Genomic DNA, 20,351 nt, shown 5'->3' on the forward strand with positions numbered 1-20,351 from the left:
AATGTCTGAGGTTAACACAGGCTTAATATCAGTCAGTTAACATGACCTTCATGAATTCTTTCCCCATACATGTTTTGTCATTTGAATGCCTGAACGAACCAGATGTAACTAATTTTAGGGTTTTAGGATTACAAACTGGCGAGCTCTATTGCAGCCGACTTTAAAGGTGAGTCAAGACTGACTTATTTACAAATCACCTTATAACCAGTGGTGTAAAGTACTTAAGTAGTACTTTACTATTCATGTTTTTGACAACATTGACTTTTACTTCACTACATTCCTAAAGAAAAGAATGTACTTTTTACTCCATACATTTTCCCTGACACCCAAAAGTACTAGTTACATGTTGAATGCTTAGCAGGACAGGAAGATGGTCCAATTCACGCCCTTCTCAAGAGAACATCCCTGCATCTCTACTGCCTCTGATCTGGTGGACTCACTTAATAAACATAAATGCTTTGTGTTGGAGTATGCCTCTGGCTATCCGTACATTTAAAAAACAAGAACATTGTGCGGTCTGGTATGCTTAATATAAGGAATTTGAAATGATTTATACTTTTACTTTCAATCTTTAAGTATATTTTAGCAATTACATGTATTTTTGATACTTAAGTATATTTAAAACCAAATACGTTTAGACTTTTACTCGAGTAGTATTTAAGTGGATGACTTTTACTTGAGTCATTTTCTATTAAGGTATCTTTACTTTTCCTCAAGTATGACAAATTGGGTACTTTTTCCACCACTGCTTATAACTACTCAATGGGCGCGCGAAAGTAGACGACTGTAGTCGGACAACTTCGAAAGTTTCTAGGAAACGTGACAATGGCAGACATGGCATTCGCCTTTGTTATTGCCGATAAAGTGGATGCTATCAACATTCCACTTCTTCTACACAAAGCTTAACATAATCAACATGGTCCAAGGAATGAATATCCTGATGATAAAGAAATTAGATACCAGCCCAAGCTCTTTCTAACATTTACAAGACCAGGTAGTGAGTGCATAGGCTACTAGAATGAGAGGTGTTTTTGCAGCATATAGGATATGCTCTGTTGTTTGCCATTACTTCATGCCCTTGTACCTTCCTCATTATTTGTGATTGTGCAACATCAAGATTCAACACCAAGATTCTTACTGTATGGTAATTGCTGCATGTCAGCATCACTACAGCATGCAGTGTATTTCTTTAATACTCAACCTTTATGTTCCTTTTGTCAGTAAGCATGTAAAGAACAGAATTTGATTCAGTCACATGAAAGACAAAACCCTCACTGTAGAGAAAAGGATTAGACTATAAATGTACACCAGTTCACATACTGGGCAAACAATACGTATACGATCAGTTCATATAATTTACTGAGTAAACAATATGCCAAGCAGTCAAATGCACTTGGTATTGACCCCACGACTGGTGTCTGGGGTACTTGCTCATTAAGGGCCGGTTTCCCGGACACAGATTAAGCCTCTAAAATTGCCAGTGTAGAAATGCATGACAATAACCCATGTGTAGCCTACAATATGTATTCAATTATATTCACACTTAATAGACAATCAACCAATTACAATTTGTTTGGTGACAACAATATTACAGACTACAATTGTAGGCTATAACATTGGACACAACATTACAGTAACATCTAGATAAATACATTAGCTAAATTGTCAGAAGTAGGATATTTCATTTATTTATGTTAGAAATGTGGATCACATGTAGGCCTATGCAATTAGCGAATCCAAGATGGCGTAGCAGTCAGACATGCGTGTTTGTCTTGTCCCATGTAAATAGTCGGTCTCACTGTTTCTTTTCTTCGTATATATTTTTTTATATTTTAATCTCACTTTCCACCTAAGATCTAAATATACTTTCCTGCAACCCGCCCCATCCAATGTGGTACGGATCTGTTATTTTTATACGTTATAACTGGAACCTCCATCAGAAGCTAGCCAGTTAACTAGCTACTAGCTAATAGTCACTGTTAGCCCTGCTAGCGGACTTAATCTTTAGCTCGGTCACCAGCCAGCTTTAGCTCGGTCAATACCTGCAAGTCTGCACAGCGCGATATCGGACTGCTTTTCTCCACCACGTCATCGGATTCCTGCCGCAAGCTCTGAGCCATTACACCGGATCATCGCAGCTAGCTAGCTGCAAACGATTGGCTAACGCCTCTGTCCCGAAGCAAGCACCAGTTAGCCTTGAGCCAGCCTCGAGCTATGCCCATTTCCCGGCTAGCCGAAGAGGTATACCCGCTAATTCATGGGCTACAATACCTCTTTTGCCAATTGGCCTGGACCCCTTTATTGCCGACACGGAGCCCCGCCGGTCCATCACGACTGGTCTGCCGACGTAATCATCCGATGTGGTTTCAACAAACTTTTCCGTTGCTTTGTCACCGAAGACCCTTCTGCTATCCCGGCCCGCTACCTTTCTGAACGCCGTGCCTCCCGCTCGCCTAGCATAGTAGCGACTACCGAACGGCTCCCGGACTCATCTATTGCTGCTCATTGAACCCTATGGTCACTCGGCTACACATGCCTCTCTCTAATGTCAATATGCCTTGTCTTCTGCTGTTTCGGTTAGTTATTGTTTTATTTCACTGTAGAGCCCCTAGTCCAGCTCAACATGCCTTAGATTGCTCTTTTGTCACACACCCCACACATGGGGAAACCTCACCTGGCTTAGCTGGTGTCTCCAGAGATGCAAGCTCTCTCATCGTCACTCAATGCCTAGGTTTACCCCCACTGTACTCACATCCTACCATACCCTCATCTGTACATTATGCCCTGAATCTATTCTACCACGCCCAGAAATCTGCCCCTTTTATTCTCTGTTCCCAACGCACTAAACGACCAGTTCTTATAGACTTTAGCCGTACCCTTATCCTAACCCTTCTCTGTTCCTCTGGTGATGTAGAGGTTAACCCTGGCTCTGTAGCCCCCAGCATCACACCTATTCCCCAGGCCCTCTCATTTGTTGACTTCTGTAACCGTAAATGCCTTGGTTTCATGAATGTTAACATCAGAAGCCCCCTCCCTAAATGTGTTTTATTCACTGCTTTAGCACACTCCGCCAACCCTGACGTCCTAGCTGTGTCTGAATCCTGGCTTAGGAAGGCCCCCAAAAAGTCTGAAATTTCCATCCCCAACTACAACATTTTCCGTCAAGATAGAACTGCCAAAGGGAACGGCGTTGCAATCTACTGCAGAGATAGCCTGCAGAGTTCTGTCATACTATCCAGGTCTGTGCCCAAACAGTTCGAGCTTCTACTTTTAAAAATCCACCTTTCCAGAAGTAAGTCACTCTCACTGTTGCCGCTTGTTATAGACCCCCCTCAGCCCCCAGCTGTGCCCTGGACACCATATGTGAATTGATTGCCCCCCATCTATCTTCAGAGTTCGTACTGTTAGGTCACCTAAACTGGGAAATGTTTAACCCCAGCCGTCCTACAATCTAAGCTAGATGCCCTCAATCTCACACAAATTATCAAGGAACCTACCAGGTACAACCCTAAATCAGTAAACATGGGCACCCTCATAGATATCATCCTGACCAATTTGCCCTCTAAATACACCTCTGCTGTCTTCAACTAGGACCTCAGCGATCACTGCCTCATTGCCTGCGTAAGGGGCCCGCGGTCAAACGACCACCCCTCATCACTGTCAAATGCTCCCTAAAACACTTCAGCGAGCAGGCCTTTCTAATCGACCTGGCCCAGGTATCCTGGAAGGATATTGACCTCATCCCGTCAGTAGAGGATGCCTGGTTGTTCTTTAAAAGTGCTTTCCTCACCATCATTCCCAATTCAAAAAATGTAGAACTAAGAACAGATATAGCCCTTGGTTCACTCCAGACTTGACTGCCCTTGACCAGCACAAAAACATCCTGTGGCGTACTGAATTAGCATTGAATAGCCCCCACGATATGCACGTTTTCAGCGAAGTCAGGCACAAATATACACAGTCAGTTCAAACAGAAATTTGCATCCTGTAGCACTAATTCCAAAAAGTTTTGGGACACCGTAAAGTCCATGGAGAATAAGAGCACCTCCTCCCAGCTGCCCACTGCACTGAGGCTAGGAAATACTGTCACCGCCGATAAATCTACGATAATCGAGAATTTCAATAAGCATTTTTCTACTGCTGGCCATGCTTTCCACCTGGCCACCCTTACCCAGGCCAACAGCTCTGCACCCCCCTCAGCAACTTGCCCAAGCCCCCCCCCCCCGCTTCCCTTCACCCAAATCCAGATAGCTGATGTTCTGAAAGAGCTGCAAAATCTGGATCCCTACAAATCAGCTGGGTTAGACAATCTGGAACCTCTCTTTTTAAAATTACCTGCCGAAATTGTTGCAAACCCTATTACTAGCCTGTTCAACCTCTCTTTCGTATCGTCTGAGATCCCCAAAGATTGGAAAGCTTCCGCGGTCATCCCCCTCTTATAAGGGGGAGACACTCTAGACCCAAACTGTTACAGACCTATATCCATCCTGCCCTGCCTTTCTAAAGTCTTCGAAAGCCAAGTTAACAAACAGATCACCGACCATTTCAAATCCCACCGTACCTTCTCCAGTATGCAATCTGGTTTCCGAGCTGGTCATGGGTGCACCTCAGCTACACTCAAAGTCCTAAACGATATCATAACCGTCATAGATAAAAGACAGTACTGTGCAGCTGTTTTCATCGACTCTGTCAATCACCGCATTCTTTTCGGCAGACTCAATAGCCTTGTTTTCTCAAATGACTGCCTCGCCTGGTTCACCAACTACTTCTCAGATAGAGTTCAGTGTGTAAAATCGGATGGCCTGTTGTCCGGGCCTCTGGCAGTCTCTATGGGGTGCCACAGGGTTAAATTCTCAGGCCTACTCTTTTCTCTGAATATATCAATGATGTCACTCTTGCTGCTGGTGATTCTCTGATCCATCTCTACGCAGACGACACCATTCTGTATACATCTGGCCCTTCCTTGGACACTGTGTTAACAAACCTCCAAACGAGCTTCAATGCCATACAACACTCCTTCCGTGGCCTCCAACTGCTCTTAAATGCTAGTAAAACTAAATGCATGCTCTTCAACCGATTGCTGCCCGCTCCTGGCCGCCCCCTAGCATCACTACTCTGGACGGTTCTGACTTAGAATATGTGGACTACTACAAATACCTAGGTGTCTGGTTAGACTATAAACTCTCCTTCCAGGCTCACATTAAGCATCTCCAATCCAAAATTAAATCTAGAATTGGCTTCCTATTTCGCAAAAAAAAAAACACGTAAAACTGACTATCCTACCGATCTTTGACTTCGGCGAAATACAAAATAGCCTCCAAAACTCTACTCAGCAAATTGGATGTAGTCTATCACAGTTTCATCCGTTTTGTCACCAAAGCCCCATATACTACCCACCACCGTGACCTGTATGCTCTCGTTGGCTGGCCCTCACTACATATTCGTCACCAAACCCACTGCCTCCAGGTAATCTCTAAGTCTTTGCTAGGTAAATCCCCGCCTTATCTCAGCTCACTGGTCTCCATAGCAACACCCACCTGTAGCATGCGTTCCAGCAGGTATATTTCACTGGTCACCCCAAGCCAACATCTCCTTTGGCTGCCTTTCCTTCCAGTTCTCTGCTGCCAATGACTGGAACGAATTGCAAAAATCACTGAAGCTGGAGACTTATATCTCCCTCATTAACTTTAAGCATCAGCTGTCAGAGCAGCTTACCGATCACTGTGCCTTTACACCGCCCATCTGTAAATAGCATACCCAACTACCTAATCCCCATATTGTTATTTTTTGTTGTTGCTCTTTTGCACCCCAGTATCTCTACTTGCACATCATCATCTGCACATTCATCACTCCAGTGTTAATGCTAAATTGTAATTATTTCGCCACTATGGCCTATTTAAATAAAGGTGAAATACATTTTTTTTAAATTTGATTGTAAGGATAAAGGTATACTTAAGCTCTAAATAGTCATCCATCTAAAACAGTAAACATGCACTGATAATAACCAATGATAGTTTTGCGACATCAACCATTTATGAGCATTTAGTGCCCTTTGCTTCCAAAAAACAGAAGCCTGTCTCCCACAACTCATCCAGAACGCCGCAGCCCATCTGGTGTTCAACCTTCCCAAGTTCTCTCACGTCACCCCGCTCCTCCGCTCTCTCCACTGGCTTCCAGTTGAAGCTCGCATCCGCTACAAGACCATGGTGCTTGCCTACGGAGCTGTGAGGGGAACGGCACCTCCGTACCTTCAGGCTCTGATCAGGCCCTACACCCAAACAAGGGCACTGCGTTCATCCACCTCTGGCCTGCTCGCCTCCCTACCACTGAGGAAGCACAGTTCCCGCTCAGCCCAGTCAAAACTGTTCGCTGCTCTGGCACCCCAATGGTGGAACAAGCTCCCTCACGACGCCAGGACAGCGGAGTCAATCACCACCTTCCGGAGACACCTGAAACCCCACCTCTTTAAGGAATACCTGTGATAGGATAAAGTAATCCTTCTAACCCCCCCCCCCCCCTTAAAAGATTTAGATGCACTATTGTAAAGTGGTTGTTCCACTGGATATCATAAGGTGAATGCACCAATTTGTAAGTCGCTCTGGATAAGAGCGTCTGCTAAATGACTTAAATGTAAAAAATGTAAATGTTCCGACTTCATGTTGCAGTTGGTGAGGGGCAAATGCAGAAATTTCCAGTTGACTGCAGTCAAACGTTTATTACCTTTGATCACATGGTTGTTGTAAAGGTCATGCAGTCGACATGTCATCGCAAATCTGAACTATACCCATAATGCAACACACTTTCAAAAGTGGTGACCAACGTTGGTCAATGTCTTGACAAACGTGATCTGCTCGAACGTGCCCAATTTTGTTTCTAGATCAATCAGTCAGAATTTACAGAATTTAACGTCACGGTTTGGATGCTCTCGAACACGCCCATTGATTTGACCCAGAGGAAAATATTTGGTTTAACTCCTTTACACTAGATGTCGCTGTGAAATTTCTAACCAACGTTTTCGATTAACAACTTCCTGTTCCCAGACCGAGATACAACGCGGCTACCACTTGTGTAATTTGATTTTGCTAGTTACTTTTCTTTTGTAGTTGCTTTGTTATTTGAAACACAAGACTGAAATACAGCTAAACCAATCCCCGTAATGTTGAGCATTTTGTTTGGTTGGGGATGCTTTTGCTGTTGGCAAACTCTTGAGTATTGTTTGCTAACGTTAGCTAGCCAGGCTATGTCGACGTGCTCTTGTATAGGAAGGCAGCACGAACTCCCAATATTTTGTCAATGCATCTTATCCATTTGATTTACTGATTAGGGACTTGGCTATTGTTGGTCACCAAATTGCTTGGTTTAATAGCTTTACGCTTTTCCTCATTAACTATAGCGATTGAGGTGGTTGGCTATCAAGTTCTCAATCATTAATCTGCGTATGTCTTGTCTATTCCAGGTCAGTATCTTTGTGGTAAACAGTGGGACTATACATAAGGACCAGAGATGTCTGATGATGAAGAAGCTCCGCTGGTGAAGAAGACCAGGATCTTCTATGGCAGTTTGGAGGAGAAGGAGAGGGAGAGGCTGGGACGAGAGGCCTCTGGGTCAGGCAAAGATTCTGTCAAAGCAGGAATCGAGGCTGGCAACATCAACATCTCCAGTGGTTAGTATACCAAACCCAAATCTGTATTTGAAAATAGTTATGAAGAGTTTGTTGAGGTATCATCTAACTTCTCCTCTCCCCTCAAGGCGAGTCCCTTGAACTTGAGGAACGTGTGACTGAGCGCCAGTCTGAGGTATTGGCTGACTTTGAGCGCAGAAAGAGAGCAAGACAAATCACAGTATCCACAGACGACGCAGAGGTCAAAGCCTGCTTACGGGCCCTCAGGGAACCAATCACACTGTTTGGGGAGGGGCCTGCTGAGAGACGAGAGAGGTGAGGGACACAAGCATGGCTCTGTCCACCCCTTCAAATATTTGAATGTGTGAATCAACAATTAGACAACAATCCACACATCTGTGACCCTTTGATGCTTTTACAACATGTTAACTCACCATTTAAAACAGCCGTTTTGAGGAATTGCCCTAATGCTTTAACACACTGTATCGATAGTTATTTCATTGCTCACAATCTCTCTTCCCCTCTCCCGCTCAATTTGTACTTGCTCTCTTTTCCAGGCTAAGGAATATCCTCTCTGTAGTGGGTCCAGATGCATTGAAGAAATCGAAGAAGGACGATGAGAAATCCAAACGCTCCCAAGAGGAGGTGTGATATGTGACTTGACTCTCCTATATCTTTCTCTCACTACTACAGTCCGTATTCATTCAATATGGAGACACACGCGTTTGATGTCTTCTCCTGTTCCCCTCTTTCAGTGTCAGCAGACATGGTACCATGAAGGGCCGACCACTCTTAAGGAGGCAAGGCTTTGGTTGGCCAGATACTCTCTGCCCAGGTACAGCTTGATTCTAATGTTGGACCATAGTTACCATGATGACAATGATCGTTTCAAAGGTTGTTTTGCAGCAATATCGTATTGATAAAAAAAACGTGTGCGATGTCTCAACAGGGCTGTGAAAAGGTTAGAAGATGCCAGAGCTCACAGGGAGATCCCAGAATCTACACGGACAGTCCGGACACAAGAACTTCACAAGACGCTCAGGGTACGTCATCCATCAGTCTCCGAAAGCATTAAAGGACTTGTTTTGTTTGTGAAAAACAGTTGTAGAATGACATGATTTTCTCTGTCTATCCAGAACCTGAATAACTTCTGCAGTCAGATTGGTGACGACAGGCCTATATCCTTTTGCCAGTTCAGCCCCAACTCCAAAATGCTGGTGACCGCGTCTTGGTGAGTCCCTTCTCTCTCCTCTCTCAGTGCACCGCACAGGCAGCAGTGAGCATGATTACGTGCAAACAATAATACGATTATTGTGGCTAGTCAGATGAATATAATAGTTTGTTTAAAATGTTTACGTACTTCTCCAAACTCACTTCACTCGCGCACAAGAGGAAGGCTTGAGCTACCGTTGCAGGCACATGCACAGATCAGATACACCGTTGGAACGCTGATTTTATTAAAGCTGTTTACATGTCCTAATAATTCTAAAGATTGTTCAGAAAACCGTTTTAATATTAAATTGTTTGTGAGCATGTAAACGTACTGTTTGACTTTGGGTGTTTTTTTGTATTTAAAATGTTGCCATCAATAAAGGTATTTGACTTTTCCTCATCTCTTCCTGACTTTTTCTTTTCTCTAGGAGTGGCCTGTGTAAACTGTGGAATGTTCCTGACTGTACCCTTGTCCGTACCCTTCGAGGTAAGAAGGATCTCTTGTTTTCCCCTTTCTTATCCCTTTGCAATTACTCTTTGCTTGGGCAACTGTAGTCCGTAATAATTGTAAGTATATCCAACCCTAATACATCCTTATCATCGTGTAATCTTCTCTTTCCCTTCCCACAGGCCACAACACCCACGTGGGGGCCATCTGTTTTCATCCTCAGGCTACTCTGACTCTGGAGGACTCTGATGTTAACATGGCCTCCTGTGCTGCCGACGGCTCCGTCAAACTCTGGAGTCTGGACAGGTCTGCTCCGATTGCGATCGTTACTGTGTTTCTGTCTTTATTGCCATCTGTCAAATAAGGGAGGCTACCAAATATTATTCAGGCAAAAAAGGGTGAGTGGTCGACCAAGAGCAGTGAAGCTTATTCCCAAATGTTCCTCGGGTAGCGTCATAAACAGTAGCTGAGGTTGTGGAGTGAGCTGCTGAAATGAATGGTGGCCATTTAAAAAAAGAAAATACATGTTGATGTGTTGTAACCGTGGTAACCCCTCTCTTCACAGCGACGTGCCTGTTGCTGACATCGAGGGCCACTCCATGAGGGTGGCAAGAGTAGCCTGGCACCCCTCTGGAAGGTTCCTGGGCACCACCTGGTGGGTGAATTTATTCCCAAGCATTATTTAATCCGGCAACGCCAGTTGAGAACTTGTACTATTGTTTTTAGAACGGCCCATCCGGGGAATACAATAAAAACAAACATGATCACTTGCCAATACCATAGATCAATGGTATTCTGGCCAGACTTGTAGTGTTCAAAGTGAATCTGAGATGGGGCTTAATCCTCTCCCTCCTCTCCCTGGCAGCTATGATAATTCGTGGAGGCTGTGGGACCTGGAGGCCCAGGAAGAGATCCTGCACCAAGAGGGACACAGTAAAGGAGTCCATGACATGCAATTCCACCCTGATGGATCTCTGGCAGCTACTGGGTAAGATCTCACTGGATATGCTATGAAAGTCAATGTCGGTTGTCAATATTTGTTCACAATACGTCATTATTGGAGAGACGGTTGAAAATATCTCTGAAACGTCTAAAACAAATCGCATTCATTTCTGTGTTCTCTTTTGCTTGTCTCTGCACATTCTGTTGCAATGTATGTTGCCAGTAAATCTAGCACTTTTGGAGAGTATTACCCCATTATTTCTACAACAAACCTTGGCTTCAGATAACTGGGATCTGTGTCCTCCCCGAAACGAAAATACTATCTAGAAAAGGCTTTAATCAACCCCGTAATTGAAGTGCTGTCAGGTCAAAGAGCAGATCTAGATTAGCCTATTAAAGGGAATGGTTGGATTCAGTAGTCTGTTTTAATGGCCAGTAGATGTCCACCCAGTTTTCTCAATTAGAGGTTTGGCAGAACGAGAGCCTCTGTGGCTGGCTTGGTCTGAAACATACAGGGATGTTCCCTTCATGTCCCCTAATGATAACATGCTTCCTTACACACCCACACACACGCTACTCTTTCAGTGCACATTTTTGCTGAACAATTTGGAGGACTGAGAAGGTTTAGCAGCTTGTTCTGTGCTGTTATAACTGGTTATAACCTCCTAAATAGAAAATAATGCAGATGCAACAAACCGGCTGCATGTGACACATCAGAGCTGGCGTTGTGTTTGTGTACAGATCCATCTTATTGTTTGTTGTAAAGCTTCTTGACAGGTGCAATTCAGCACTGAATCATTTACAGTCGGAAGAATTACAGATCTCTATTTACCCCTCATCAGCAGTACTGTTGGCTGAATCCTAGTTTGCCTCAGTACACAATATTCATCTCTCTCTCAGGGGTCTGGATTCATTTGGCCGTATTTGGGACCTTCGGACCGGGCGCTGTGTGATGTTCCTGGAGGGCCACCTCAAAGAGATCTACAGCATCGACTTCTCTCCCAACGGGTAAATGACATGGAAGATGCTGTGTTATTCATATCGTATGGATGGGGTCAGATATTCCTCAACATATGATCTAGAACTACAGCCTGGAGTTATTCAATGGTCAGGAAGAACTCCTGGCCCTACGTATTGATGATGATGATGATAAGTTGGAGTGTGTTTATAGGTCCACTAATGAAACCATCTTCTCCGTTTAGCTACCACGCAGCAACAGGAAGTGGGGATAACACCTGTAAGGTGTGGGACCTGCGTCGCAGGAAATGCATCTACACCATCCCCTCCCATCAGAACCTGGTGTCCTCTGTCAAATTCCAACGTGAGTTTCTCCAGGTCCCACAGACCTCAATTTTTAAAATATTTAATCAAGCAATTGAGTAATCACAGGGTTCAAAGTTGTTAGTCACTGCGACGGCTTTCTGCCATGTGGATGACCCGTCAGGTTTAAAACGTCTACAACTGGTTAGAAAGTATGAGGAAATGAGAATGGACCTATATATTTTCAAATAGCTGCCGTTTTCTGGCCTGCAAATCCAATTTTGACCAATAAATCGGACATAAAGACATCTGTGCTGCCCTATGTTGAATTGTGAAATCCCAAATGTGGTCCTCAAGCCAAAAACCTTTGAGATGGACTTGAGTTTGTCATGGGATTTTTTTTATATATATTTTTCGCGTTAGACTGAGCTGATTACAGGGGTTATCTCACACACTTTTGGAGGACTGAGAAAGTTTAGCAGCTTGTTCTGTGCTGTTAACACTGGTTATAACCTCCTAAATGGAAAATAAGGCAGACGCAACAACCGGCTCTGAGACACTTAAGAACTGATGTTGTGTTTGTGAACATCATTTTGGACTAGTAATACCACTGTCTTTAACCATTTTAAAAAGTCTGGACTGAAAGTCTAACTGGATTTATAAAAATAAAAAAAGTTTGTTGCAATATTTCTGTGCTCACATTTCCCTCCATCAATCTCCCTCTGTTAGCCAATAACGGTCACTTCCTCCTGACTGGGGCCTATGACAACACAGCCAAGGTGTGGACCCACCCGGGCTGGTCCCCCCTGAAGACCCTGGCGGGCCACGAGGGAAAGGTGATGGGCGTGGACATGTCCCCTGACGGACAGCTCATCGCCACCTGCTCCTACGACCGCACCTTCAAGCTCTGGATGTCAGAATGAGGAGGGGAGGGAGGACAACCCGTAGAAATAGAATGACATTCTATGGTACATTCTATTTCTATGGCAATACCTGACTGTCATTCCATTCAAGTAGAAGAATGTTGAACCAAGATCTGTAAAATGTTAACTTTTCGATTGATGGATTAATCTGAACATCCTAAATATTCGGAATTTGTCTTGACATTTAGTAGATTGTTCGATTTATTATTGAACAACATTTGAGGCTATTAATATCTACAACTTTGAAGTTGTGGGTATACTTTCTGTCCTTTCTCCCAGATATTTTTGTTTGTTAATAACATTGTTTTAGGTGATTTTTAAACACGATTCATTTGGTGTCAAGTTGATCCAATTGCCTTTTTTTAAATAAAAACAAACTCACTAATATCTTTCATTATTTTACACTTGCACATGACAAAATGGTTACATATGTTCTTGAAACACACTTACAAATGGTACTATAACTCAACAAGGTGTGCATATAATGATTCAACAGTTGACTCTCACAAGGTACCAATAGCCCATATGTCCAGTTGCCTATTTGAAAGGAGGCAGCAGAGGATTCTTTGGGTTGTAGGCGAGCTCAAAAATGAGGTCCTTATCAAGCATCCCATTTTGAGTGCTGAAACATTTTTCTATGAGTCTTCAAATCGTAAACGGACAACAATGTAAAAAAAAAAAGTATCTTTGTAAAACGACAGACTCAATGTTGTCTCCCACACAACTAAGGCCTGTTGTCTTGGTTCGGTCGGGCAGACGGGCCCTAGGTATTTTCCACTTTGTAGCCTTGGAAGCCCAGGCATCCCTATAATCAGCTGCAGGAGGTACTGTAATGGGAACTCTTGGCCAGATGCTTTAACCAACTCCTGTCATTCATACATGCCTGAGCAGCCTAGCAGCACCACCAGCAGCAGAAGCGCCTGCAGCAGGGGCTCCTATGAAAGCGAGGCTCAGCCAATCCTCCATGGTTCCAGGTAGCCTGAGGCTGCTCTATGATGGACTGCTTCCCAAAAGAGGGCTTGTGCTCCAGCTGGGTGCCTAGCTCTCTTCCTCCCTGCCGTGAGCAGGACCTCTGGTTTTCCATCTCGGCCTTGACCCCCAAGAAGGCTACTAGGTCCAGGTCCAGGGCTGTAGCGCCCCCGCGTGGGAGGGGGGTGTTCTGCCGACACTGTGGACAGGGGATCCACATCTGCTGGGAGTAGAAGAGAGGGCAGGGTAAGGGTTGTCACTTGGGACACGTTAGTGTCAAACTGAACAGAACTCTTTTCTAAGGTTTTCTAAGTGGTCTGACTGTTGTGCTCAATACAGAGTCCCTCCTTAGAAAAGTACAGTTGAAGTCGGAAGTTTACATACACCTTAGCAAATACATTTAAACTCAGTTTTTCACAATTCTTTTGCTGTTGTTCTGGGATTGATTTGCACTTTTCGCACCAAAGTACGTTCATCTGTTTGGAAATTGCTCCCAAGGATGAACCAGACATGTGGTCTACAATTTTTTTCTGAGGTCTTGGCTGATTTACACTGAGTTTGAAGGTAGGCCTTGAAATATATCCACAGGTTCACCTCCAATTGACTCAAATTATGTCAATTAGCCTATCAGAAGCTTCTAAAGCCATGACATAATTTTCTGGAATTTAAGATGTTTAAAGGCACAGTCAACTTACTGTATGGAAACTTCTGACCCACTGGAACAGTGATAAGTGAAATAATCTGTCTGTAAACAGATCATGTTGGAAAAATGACTTGTATCATGCACAAAGTAGATGTCCTAACCGACTTGCCAAAACTATAGTTTGTTAACAAGAACTTTGTGGAGTGAAAAACTAGTTTTAATGACTCCAACCTAAGCGTATGTAAACTTCCCACTTCAACTGTATCTTGACGAGGCAGGATCTATTGTGGGACTGGTGTCGTGACAGTCAGTCAGACCCACCTGTTCATTGAGGATGGTGTCGAGGCGTCTCAGGCAGGCCTGGCAGAAGGTGTGGCTGCAGTAGAGTTTGCGTGGCAGCCTCTCAGTCAGGTTGAAGGCACAGTAGCATATGATACAGTCCAGTTTACGGCTGTCTCTGGATGGCTGAACTCCTCCTGCCTCCACACCACTCTCTACTGGGGGATCTTCTGGGGCCTCTCGGTCAGGGGACTCTGCTGGGTCCTCTGAGGCAAGAAAGTCTGGGGCATTAGGAACTGGGGCTTCCTCCTCGTCCATCCTGTACAGGAGAACAGATTAGGAATGGGTGCTTATTGCTATGGCCCAGAGTTTCTCCTGGTTAGGTTGGATTCTCAAGAAAAACTCAGGGCCCTTTAGTGACATTACTACTACTACTACTACTTTATAGATAGCATTTCAGATAATCAAACACACATGCAACCAAATGATTGAAGTAAACGGTTACAGTTGATTAATACAAAAATAGACATATTGAATTGCTAATAAATTTAGACTCGAGAAAATGGATTGAGACCCAGATGTTTGATGTTAGCTGTGATCTTCTGTTACGACATTCTCTGTCCGTTCAGTCAGTTGTGGGATGATACAACACAACAGGTTGGTTGTAAGCAGAGACACATATCTATTTACTGGCTGAAACGATGTCAGTGAAAAGGGGAGATGGTTATCGTGATGTGCTAGGCTAGGTGCTTCTCCCTTTCTGCCGTGTCCGTGTCCAATACTTAATTGAAACGTTCATACTATTTTAAGTATTTTTAAACTCATAGCTAACAATCTGTTGGACATGTATTCAATACATTTGGACGTCAACTCGGTGAGAAAAACGTGTTAGAAAATCGGATGTGTCAGTCTCACTCAGATCTTCTTTACCACCTGTTGATAGAAAACTGGCCTCAACCAAAAGCATGCGTAACAGAACTGAAAACCTCCATAACAAAACATGACATACCTTCTAGTTTGTCCTCCAAACCCCCTGAAGGTCCTTGGTAGTTCTCTGGAGTCCTGCCATGGCTTCTGTTTTCAAAGCAACCTCCTTCCCAGGACTAATCCAGTGTAGTTTTCCTTTACCAGTTTTCATTATGACAAACTAATGCTACACTACTGATGTACATTATAGGATCAGATAGTAGCGAGAGAACCTTATTACCTAGTCCCTGTGGATCCCTAGCACATCTCACTAGAGGGTACGTCCTCCCTTTATCTCCCCCGCTGCTCTGCTCTGCTCTTCCACAGAAACTGCTCTCCTCTCTAATGAAGGGCAAACAATGTGAGCCTGCAGCAGGTCATCAGGCCCTTTAATATTTCAGGCCGCCCTTCCGTGTGAACTCCCGCTCATAGGCCTGTCAATGGAGCGGGTTACATATTAAAGAGGCCCCAGAGAACAATGGGGTTCTCCGGGGGAGAGGGAGCTTATTATCCTCATCTATGGGACCCGATGGGATGGGCCCTCTGCTTCTCTGCCCTAGCATGTATACAATCCAGCGCACATTGGCACAGGTATGCACATTGGCACGTGCACGCAAACACGTGCGTGCTAACAACACACACACAATTGCGGACAGACTGACGGACGGAGCTGGTTGTGTCACAAGTCCATTTCCACCTCCTACTTCTTGTTGTGAGTATCCCAACAGTCTGGCCAGCTGAAAGGCGAGCCAGGCTCACGTTCCTGTATGGAGGGAGCAGGCAGCAGATCAGCTTACACTGGCAACAATAGACAAGCAGAAACCCTACACTCTCGATCCACCAGCACTCACAGGAGCCAGTTGCCAGCACAGTGGGTTGGCCAGCTGAGTCCATAAGAACCAGTCACCCAGGGCCATAAAGCAAAATACTGCAGGTATCCTAAAGTAACCTTTACAATGTGACATTGCCTTGTCCAGGCTGAAAATTACCCTAGCCCCCATTAGCCTCTTCTCCCAGCAAACCACATTCAGTTCTGAAGAGACTGGATAAGTGAAAGCAATTATATGGCGATGGACTTCATAGAACTTACACCTATCCAGTTCCTAGTGATCTGAAAACACCAGTGTCAGGAACAAGGTTACCCTTCATTAGGTTACCCTCTTGTCTATGCTGTAAACTCCCTTCTTGTCTATGTTGTAAACTCTAGGTTTGTTCATAATCAATGTACAATATAGACATGCATATAAGTACAAAGCATTGTTTAATTGCAGGCTTGAGGAATGTTTTAAATGGACTGTCATGAAAAAAAAACGGTGCTTGATATGTTGGTGTTCAGACACTAGATGGTAGCAAAGATTAGATAGACAGCCAGAGATGTACATTTCAAGCCAACTCCACAGCGTGTTCAGGGGTGTCGGCGGCAGAGCTGAGTGGAAGATGACCGCGATAAATGGACTGTCTACACAAAGACTGACCACTGCAACATATGATTGAGGGAAGTTACTGTTGTTTGTTGTCGAGTGCGTTCCTTGCTTGTGACCGTAAAACAGGTCTATGAAAGATGAGTAAAGGATGAAAACGGTTGATTGTCATCTTAGTCTTTCCCTGTCCCTCTGAACTTCTGTAAAGTTTCAGTTCTCACCAAGTTTTCCCAGAGAGTATATTGTAGGTAGTTTATTAGCTTACTGTAGGTTATTGTACTACTTTAAATTGGGATATTTTTTTTACTGTCTCCTATGTGATGGAAATACATTGTACTTGATTTTTAATAAATATTTTCAATGAAGCCTCTGTTCAAGCCTACAAAGTAATACCCGAATAGCACTGTTAATGTTTGATAGACGGTCACCTCCAAAATTATTGGCACCCTTGATAAAGATGAGCAAAAAAGACTGTATAAAATAAATAATACAAATACTGAGCTATATTTTATGCTCAATTGTATTTTATACTAACGCAATTGCTCAGAGAACGAGATTTTGTCTCTTTATTTAAAAAATAAAATAAATCTAAAAGATAGGTGTAAAAAGTATTGGCACCCCTGTTTTCAATACTCCGGCACCCTCCCCTTTCGAGGATAAGTGCAATGAACCTTTTTCTGAACTGTTTTTTTTTTTAGATTGGAGAGGGATCTTAGTCAAGTCGTCCGTACAGAATCTTCCCAGATCTTTGATATCCTTCAGTCTGCGTTCATGGACTGCCCTCTTCAATTCAAACCACTGGTTTTCATCGTGTTACTGTTGTCTGTGAGATAGCGTTGCAAAATGTTGATTTTGTGGTCAATTAACCATTTCTTTGTGGATTTTGATGTGTGTTTGGGGTCATTGTCTTGCTGAAAGATCCACTTGGGCCAAGTTTCAGACTCTTTTAGTATCAGGAAATATTCCAAATGTGTGCAAAGCAGCTTTTGTGCTACCATTCCATGAGGGTGGGGATAGTAGTGATCTTGATAATTATTGACCCATTTCCAGGCTCCCTTGTCTTGCGAAAATACTTGAATCACTGGTTAACAAACAGCTACGTTATTTTCTATCTGTAAATTGTAGTTTTACTGTTAATCCATCCGGATCCAAAAAAAAAACATGACAAGTAAAAAAACACTGATAGACAAGGACAGTCACACAAATTTACGCAAAGACGGGTCCAAATTGTCAACCCCTAATGACTTCTTGGTCTCAATAGCTAATAAGGCAGCAAGAGCTTCTGTTTCTGGGAATTGCCAAAAATAAAAACCCTGACTACCATTTCCCCAGTCACGTGAGGTGACTGGAGGCCGTATGTGGGAAGAACCGTCAACTGACTGGCCAAGACCAGTATGACCACCATTTCTTTCAAATAGGAAACCAGTTGAAATAAAATGCAGATTAAAAGCATCACAAATCTTAACTGATCAGGGTGACCTATGTTGTATTGAATGCAAATGTGAATCGTGACGTCATCTTGAGTCTTACTCCTGCCACAGAATTTGACTGTACAATCAAGCCACTGACGATTGGCTTTGGCATCACAGAGATTCATAACATATCCTATAGGCTGTGTGTGGGTTGCTCCACCAATTTGGTGCCTTTTGAGAAGTGTAACTTGGTAAAAACATAAAAAATATGTTTGATGTCACCTAATTTAAACCATAAAGAACACATGGTCAACTTCATAAAAAAAAGGTTTTTCCATTTCAAGAGGTTAAATGTAAAAAATGACTAGAATAAGTGCCAATTAAAGTAACAGGTTGACCATAACAGGGTTGCGATTTCCTCTGAAATCAGCCACGAATCCTCTTGTGACAGAAGAAATGGAAGCGTCTTGTGTGCAACAAGGAGGGGTAATTGAATGCAAGCTTCAATTTATTTTATTGTTAAAGGTCCAGTGCAGTCAAAAACTTTATTTCCACAATATGAGGTTGGAATAATACTGTGAAATTGTAAAATGCTGATAATGCCCTTTTAAGTTTAAGCCTTCCATGGTGACATCACAATGCGGTAAAATAGTCAATAGACCAATAAGAAATAGAGTTCCAAACCCATAGAGACCCAATACAATTATGTCTAAACCTCTCTGCCAATAACAGCACATTTTGATTTTTTTCTTTCCTTACCTAGACCACTCCCTGACAGTCCTAGCAAAATTCTTGCTTGAGAAATTGTCCTTTGCTAAGAAGATATTTTTGTTTCTTATTTTTTACCATTTTAATTGAAAATGCACACAGAAAAGTATTTCATGGTTACCCAGAAATGATTTGATATTGACCTCGTGAAGATACCATTGGACCTTTAAAACATTTCTAGCCTGTCTATCTATGGGTAAGAGGGTTGACTTGTTATGCTTGACCCGGTCAGTTTTCTACCACAAAACAACAGAAAATGGCCAAAAAAAAGAGTAGAATCAGCTCACCTGCTTTTACACTAGTTGACTATTAGATTTTCAATGTTCGTTTTGAAAATAATACTTAAAAATGAATAGTTTCACCATATTAAAATGAGAGTTCAGTTTGCGTAGCTGGGTTGACTTTAAAATGAGGGACAGACACTAATCACTAATCACAAATAATACTCTTCAGAAATGACTTAATAATAACAAAATAACTAGAGCTTTACAATGATGGTGAAAATGTAAAACATTTGGGGGTTAAGTGGGTTAAAATCTTTCTAGAAGTCACAGATGGTGCACGGAGAGACATGTCTAAATGCTGAATTTTGGCACTTTAGCAAGTCTTTATTCATATTGAAAATCAGATTTATTGAATTCTCCAGGTGATCTATATTAAAGGGCACTACGTTTAATATGACAGATTTCAAAAATTCAATATTGGTGCACAATTGCTACTTAAAATATCAAAGGGACGCAAAAGGCACTCATTTCGTGGAACGACCCAGTTACATTGATGGACATATCCTCTGTACTTTTACATTAAATGTTGGTAAATGTTATCTTTCTGGGTTGTTGTATGTGTACAAGCAAAACAGACTTCCCTTACAGGCACAATGACGTTGTATATTATTGTCTTGTATGATTACTGTGAAATGTAGAGATCTATAATGTATGAGGTTGTGCAAGTCATGAGAAGTACATTGCATTTGGTGGATGTTTTCTGGTGTGTTATTATTTTCTAGCTATGACCTAACTCTGTTTATACTGTCAACCATCTGTGGGAAGTAGAACAAATACACTTGCCTAACCCTTCTCTCTCTCTCTCTCTCTCTCTCTCTCTCTCTCTCTCTCTCTCTCTCTCTCTCTCTCTCTCTCTCTCTCACCACCCACCCTTCTCTCTCTCTCTCTCTCTCTCTCTCTCTCTCTCTGTGTGTTGCCATGGATACAAATGGTTTTCACTAGCACTTCAAGAACCTATTAATCTTGGTGCCACTGATAGCTACAGTGCCTGATCTAACAGCATGTACACATAAACATAGAGGACACTGTGAGAGAAATTACATCTTATTATGCAAATGTCTATATTTTATTTACACACTGTCAGGACGGCTCTAGGTCGCCCGCAACCGACCAATGATAGGTGTCTTTGAGTCGACTAACTCTCAGATCATCCTTCACTGACTGGGCCCTGTTTACGCCTCCAAGGTGCCCCCTCACACAGGA

At 43.0% G+C, this 20,351-nt stretch overlaps 2 protein-coding genes and 2 non-coding genes across 6 annotated transcripts; 3 read left to right on the plus strand and 1 right to left on the minus strand.

Moving 5' to 3' along the window:
• The first annotated feature begins 43 nt into the window (after nucleotides 1-43).
• On the plus strand, nucleotides 44-12,791 carry prpf4 (pre-mRNA splicing tri-snRNP complex factor PRPF4). 3 transcript variants are annotated; one of them, XM_029769060.1, is made up of 14 exons: nucleotides 44-166; nucleotides 7,457-7,663; nucleotides 7,750-7,936; nucleotides 8,179-8,266; nucleotides 8,377-8,456; nucleotides 8,571-8,664; nucleotides 8,758-8,852; nucleotides 9,262-9,320; nucleotides 9,464-9,587; nucleotides 9,847-9,936; nucleotides 10,147-10,269; nucleotides 11,124-11,231; nucleotides 11,426-11,544; nucleotides 12,213-12,791. In XM_029769060.1, the coding sequence occupies exons 2-14, from the start codon at nucleotides 7,504-7,506 to the stop codon at nucleotides 12,404-12,406; spliced, it is 1,521 nt and encodes a 506-aa protein (XP_029624920.1). In that variant the 5' UTR covers nucleotides 44-166; nucleotides 7,457-7,503; the 3' UTR covers nucleotides 12,407-12,791. The 3 variants fall into 3 exon arrangements, with proteins under 3 accessions (XP_029624920.1, XP_029624917.1, XP_029624919.1); XM_029769057.1 differs by lacking the exon at nucleotides 44-166 and adding an exon at nucleotides 6,978-7,068; XM_029769059.1 differs by lacking the exon at nucleotides 44-166 and adding an exon at nucleotides 7,050-7,153.
• LOC115204780 (small nucleolar RNA SNORA47) lies at nucleotides 10,831-10,967 on the plus strand. Its single transcript, XR_003880453.1, has one exon. It is a non-coding gene; the product is annotated as a small nucleolar RNA SNORA47 (small nucleolar RNA).
• LOC115204782 (small nucleolar RNA SNORA47) lies at nucleotides 11,942-12,075 on the plus strand. Its single transcript, XR_003880454.1, has one exon. It is a non-coding gene; the product is annotated as a small nucleolar RNA SNORA47 (small nucleolar RNA).
• A 288-nt stretch (nucleotides 12,792-13,079) lies between the features above and the next one.
• On the minus strand, nucleotides 13,080-14,615 carry LOC115202589 (RING finger protein 224-like). The gene is made up of 2 exons (XM_029766695.1): nucleotides 14,340-14,615; nucleotides 13,080-13,595 (listed from the first exon to the last, which is right to left on the minus strand). Exons 1-2 carry the CDS (start codon nucleotides 14,613-14,615, stop codon nucleotides 13,299-13,301), a joined length of 573 nt encoding a protein of 190 aa, XP_029622555.1. The 3' UTR covers nucleotides 13,080-13,298.
• Between the last annotated feature and the right edge of the window lie 5,736 nt (nucleotides 14,616-20,351).

This window comes from Salmo trutta, chromosome 12 (assembly GCF_901001165.1).
Source record: "Salmo trutta chromosome 12, fSalTru1.1, whole genome shotgun sequence".
Taxonomy (NCBI): Eukaryota; Metazoa; Chordata; class Actinopteri; order Salmoniformes; family Salmonidae; genus Salmo; species Salmo trutta.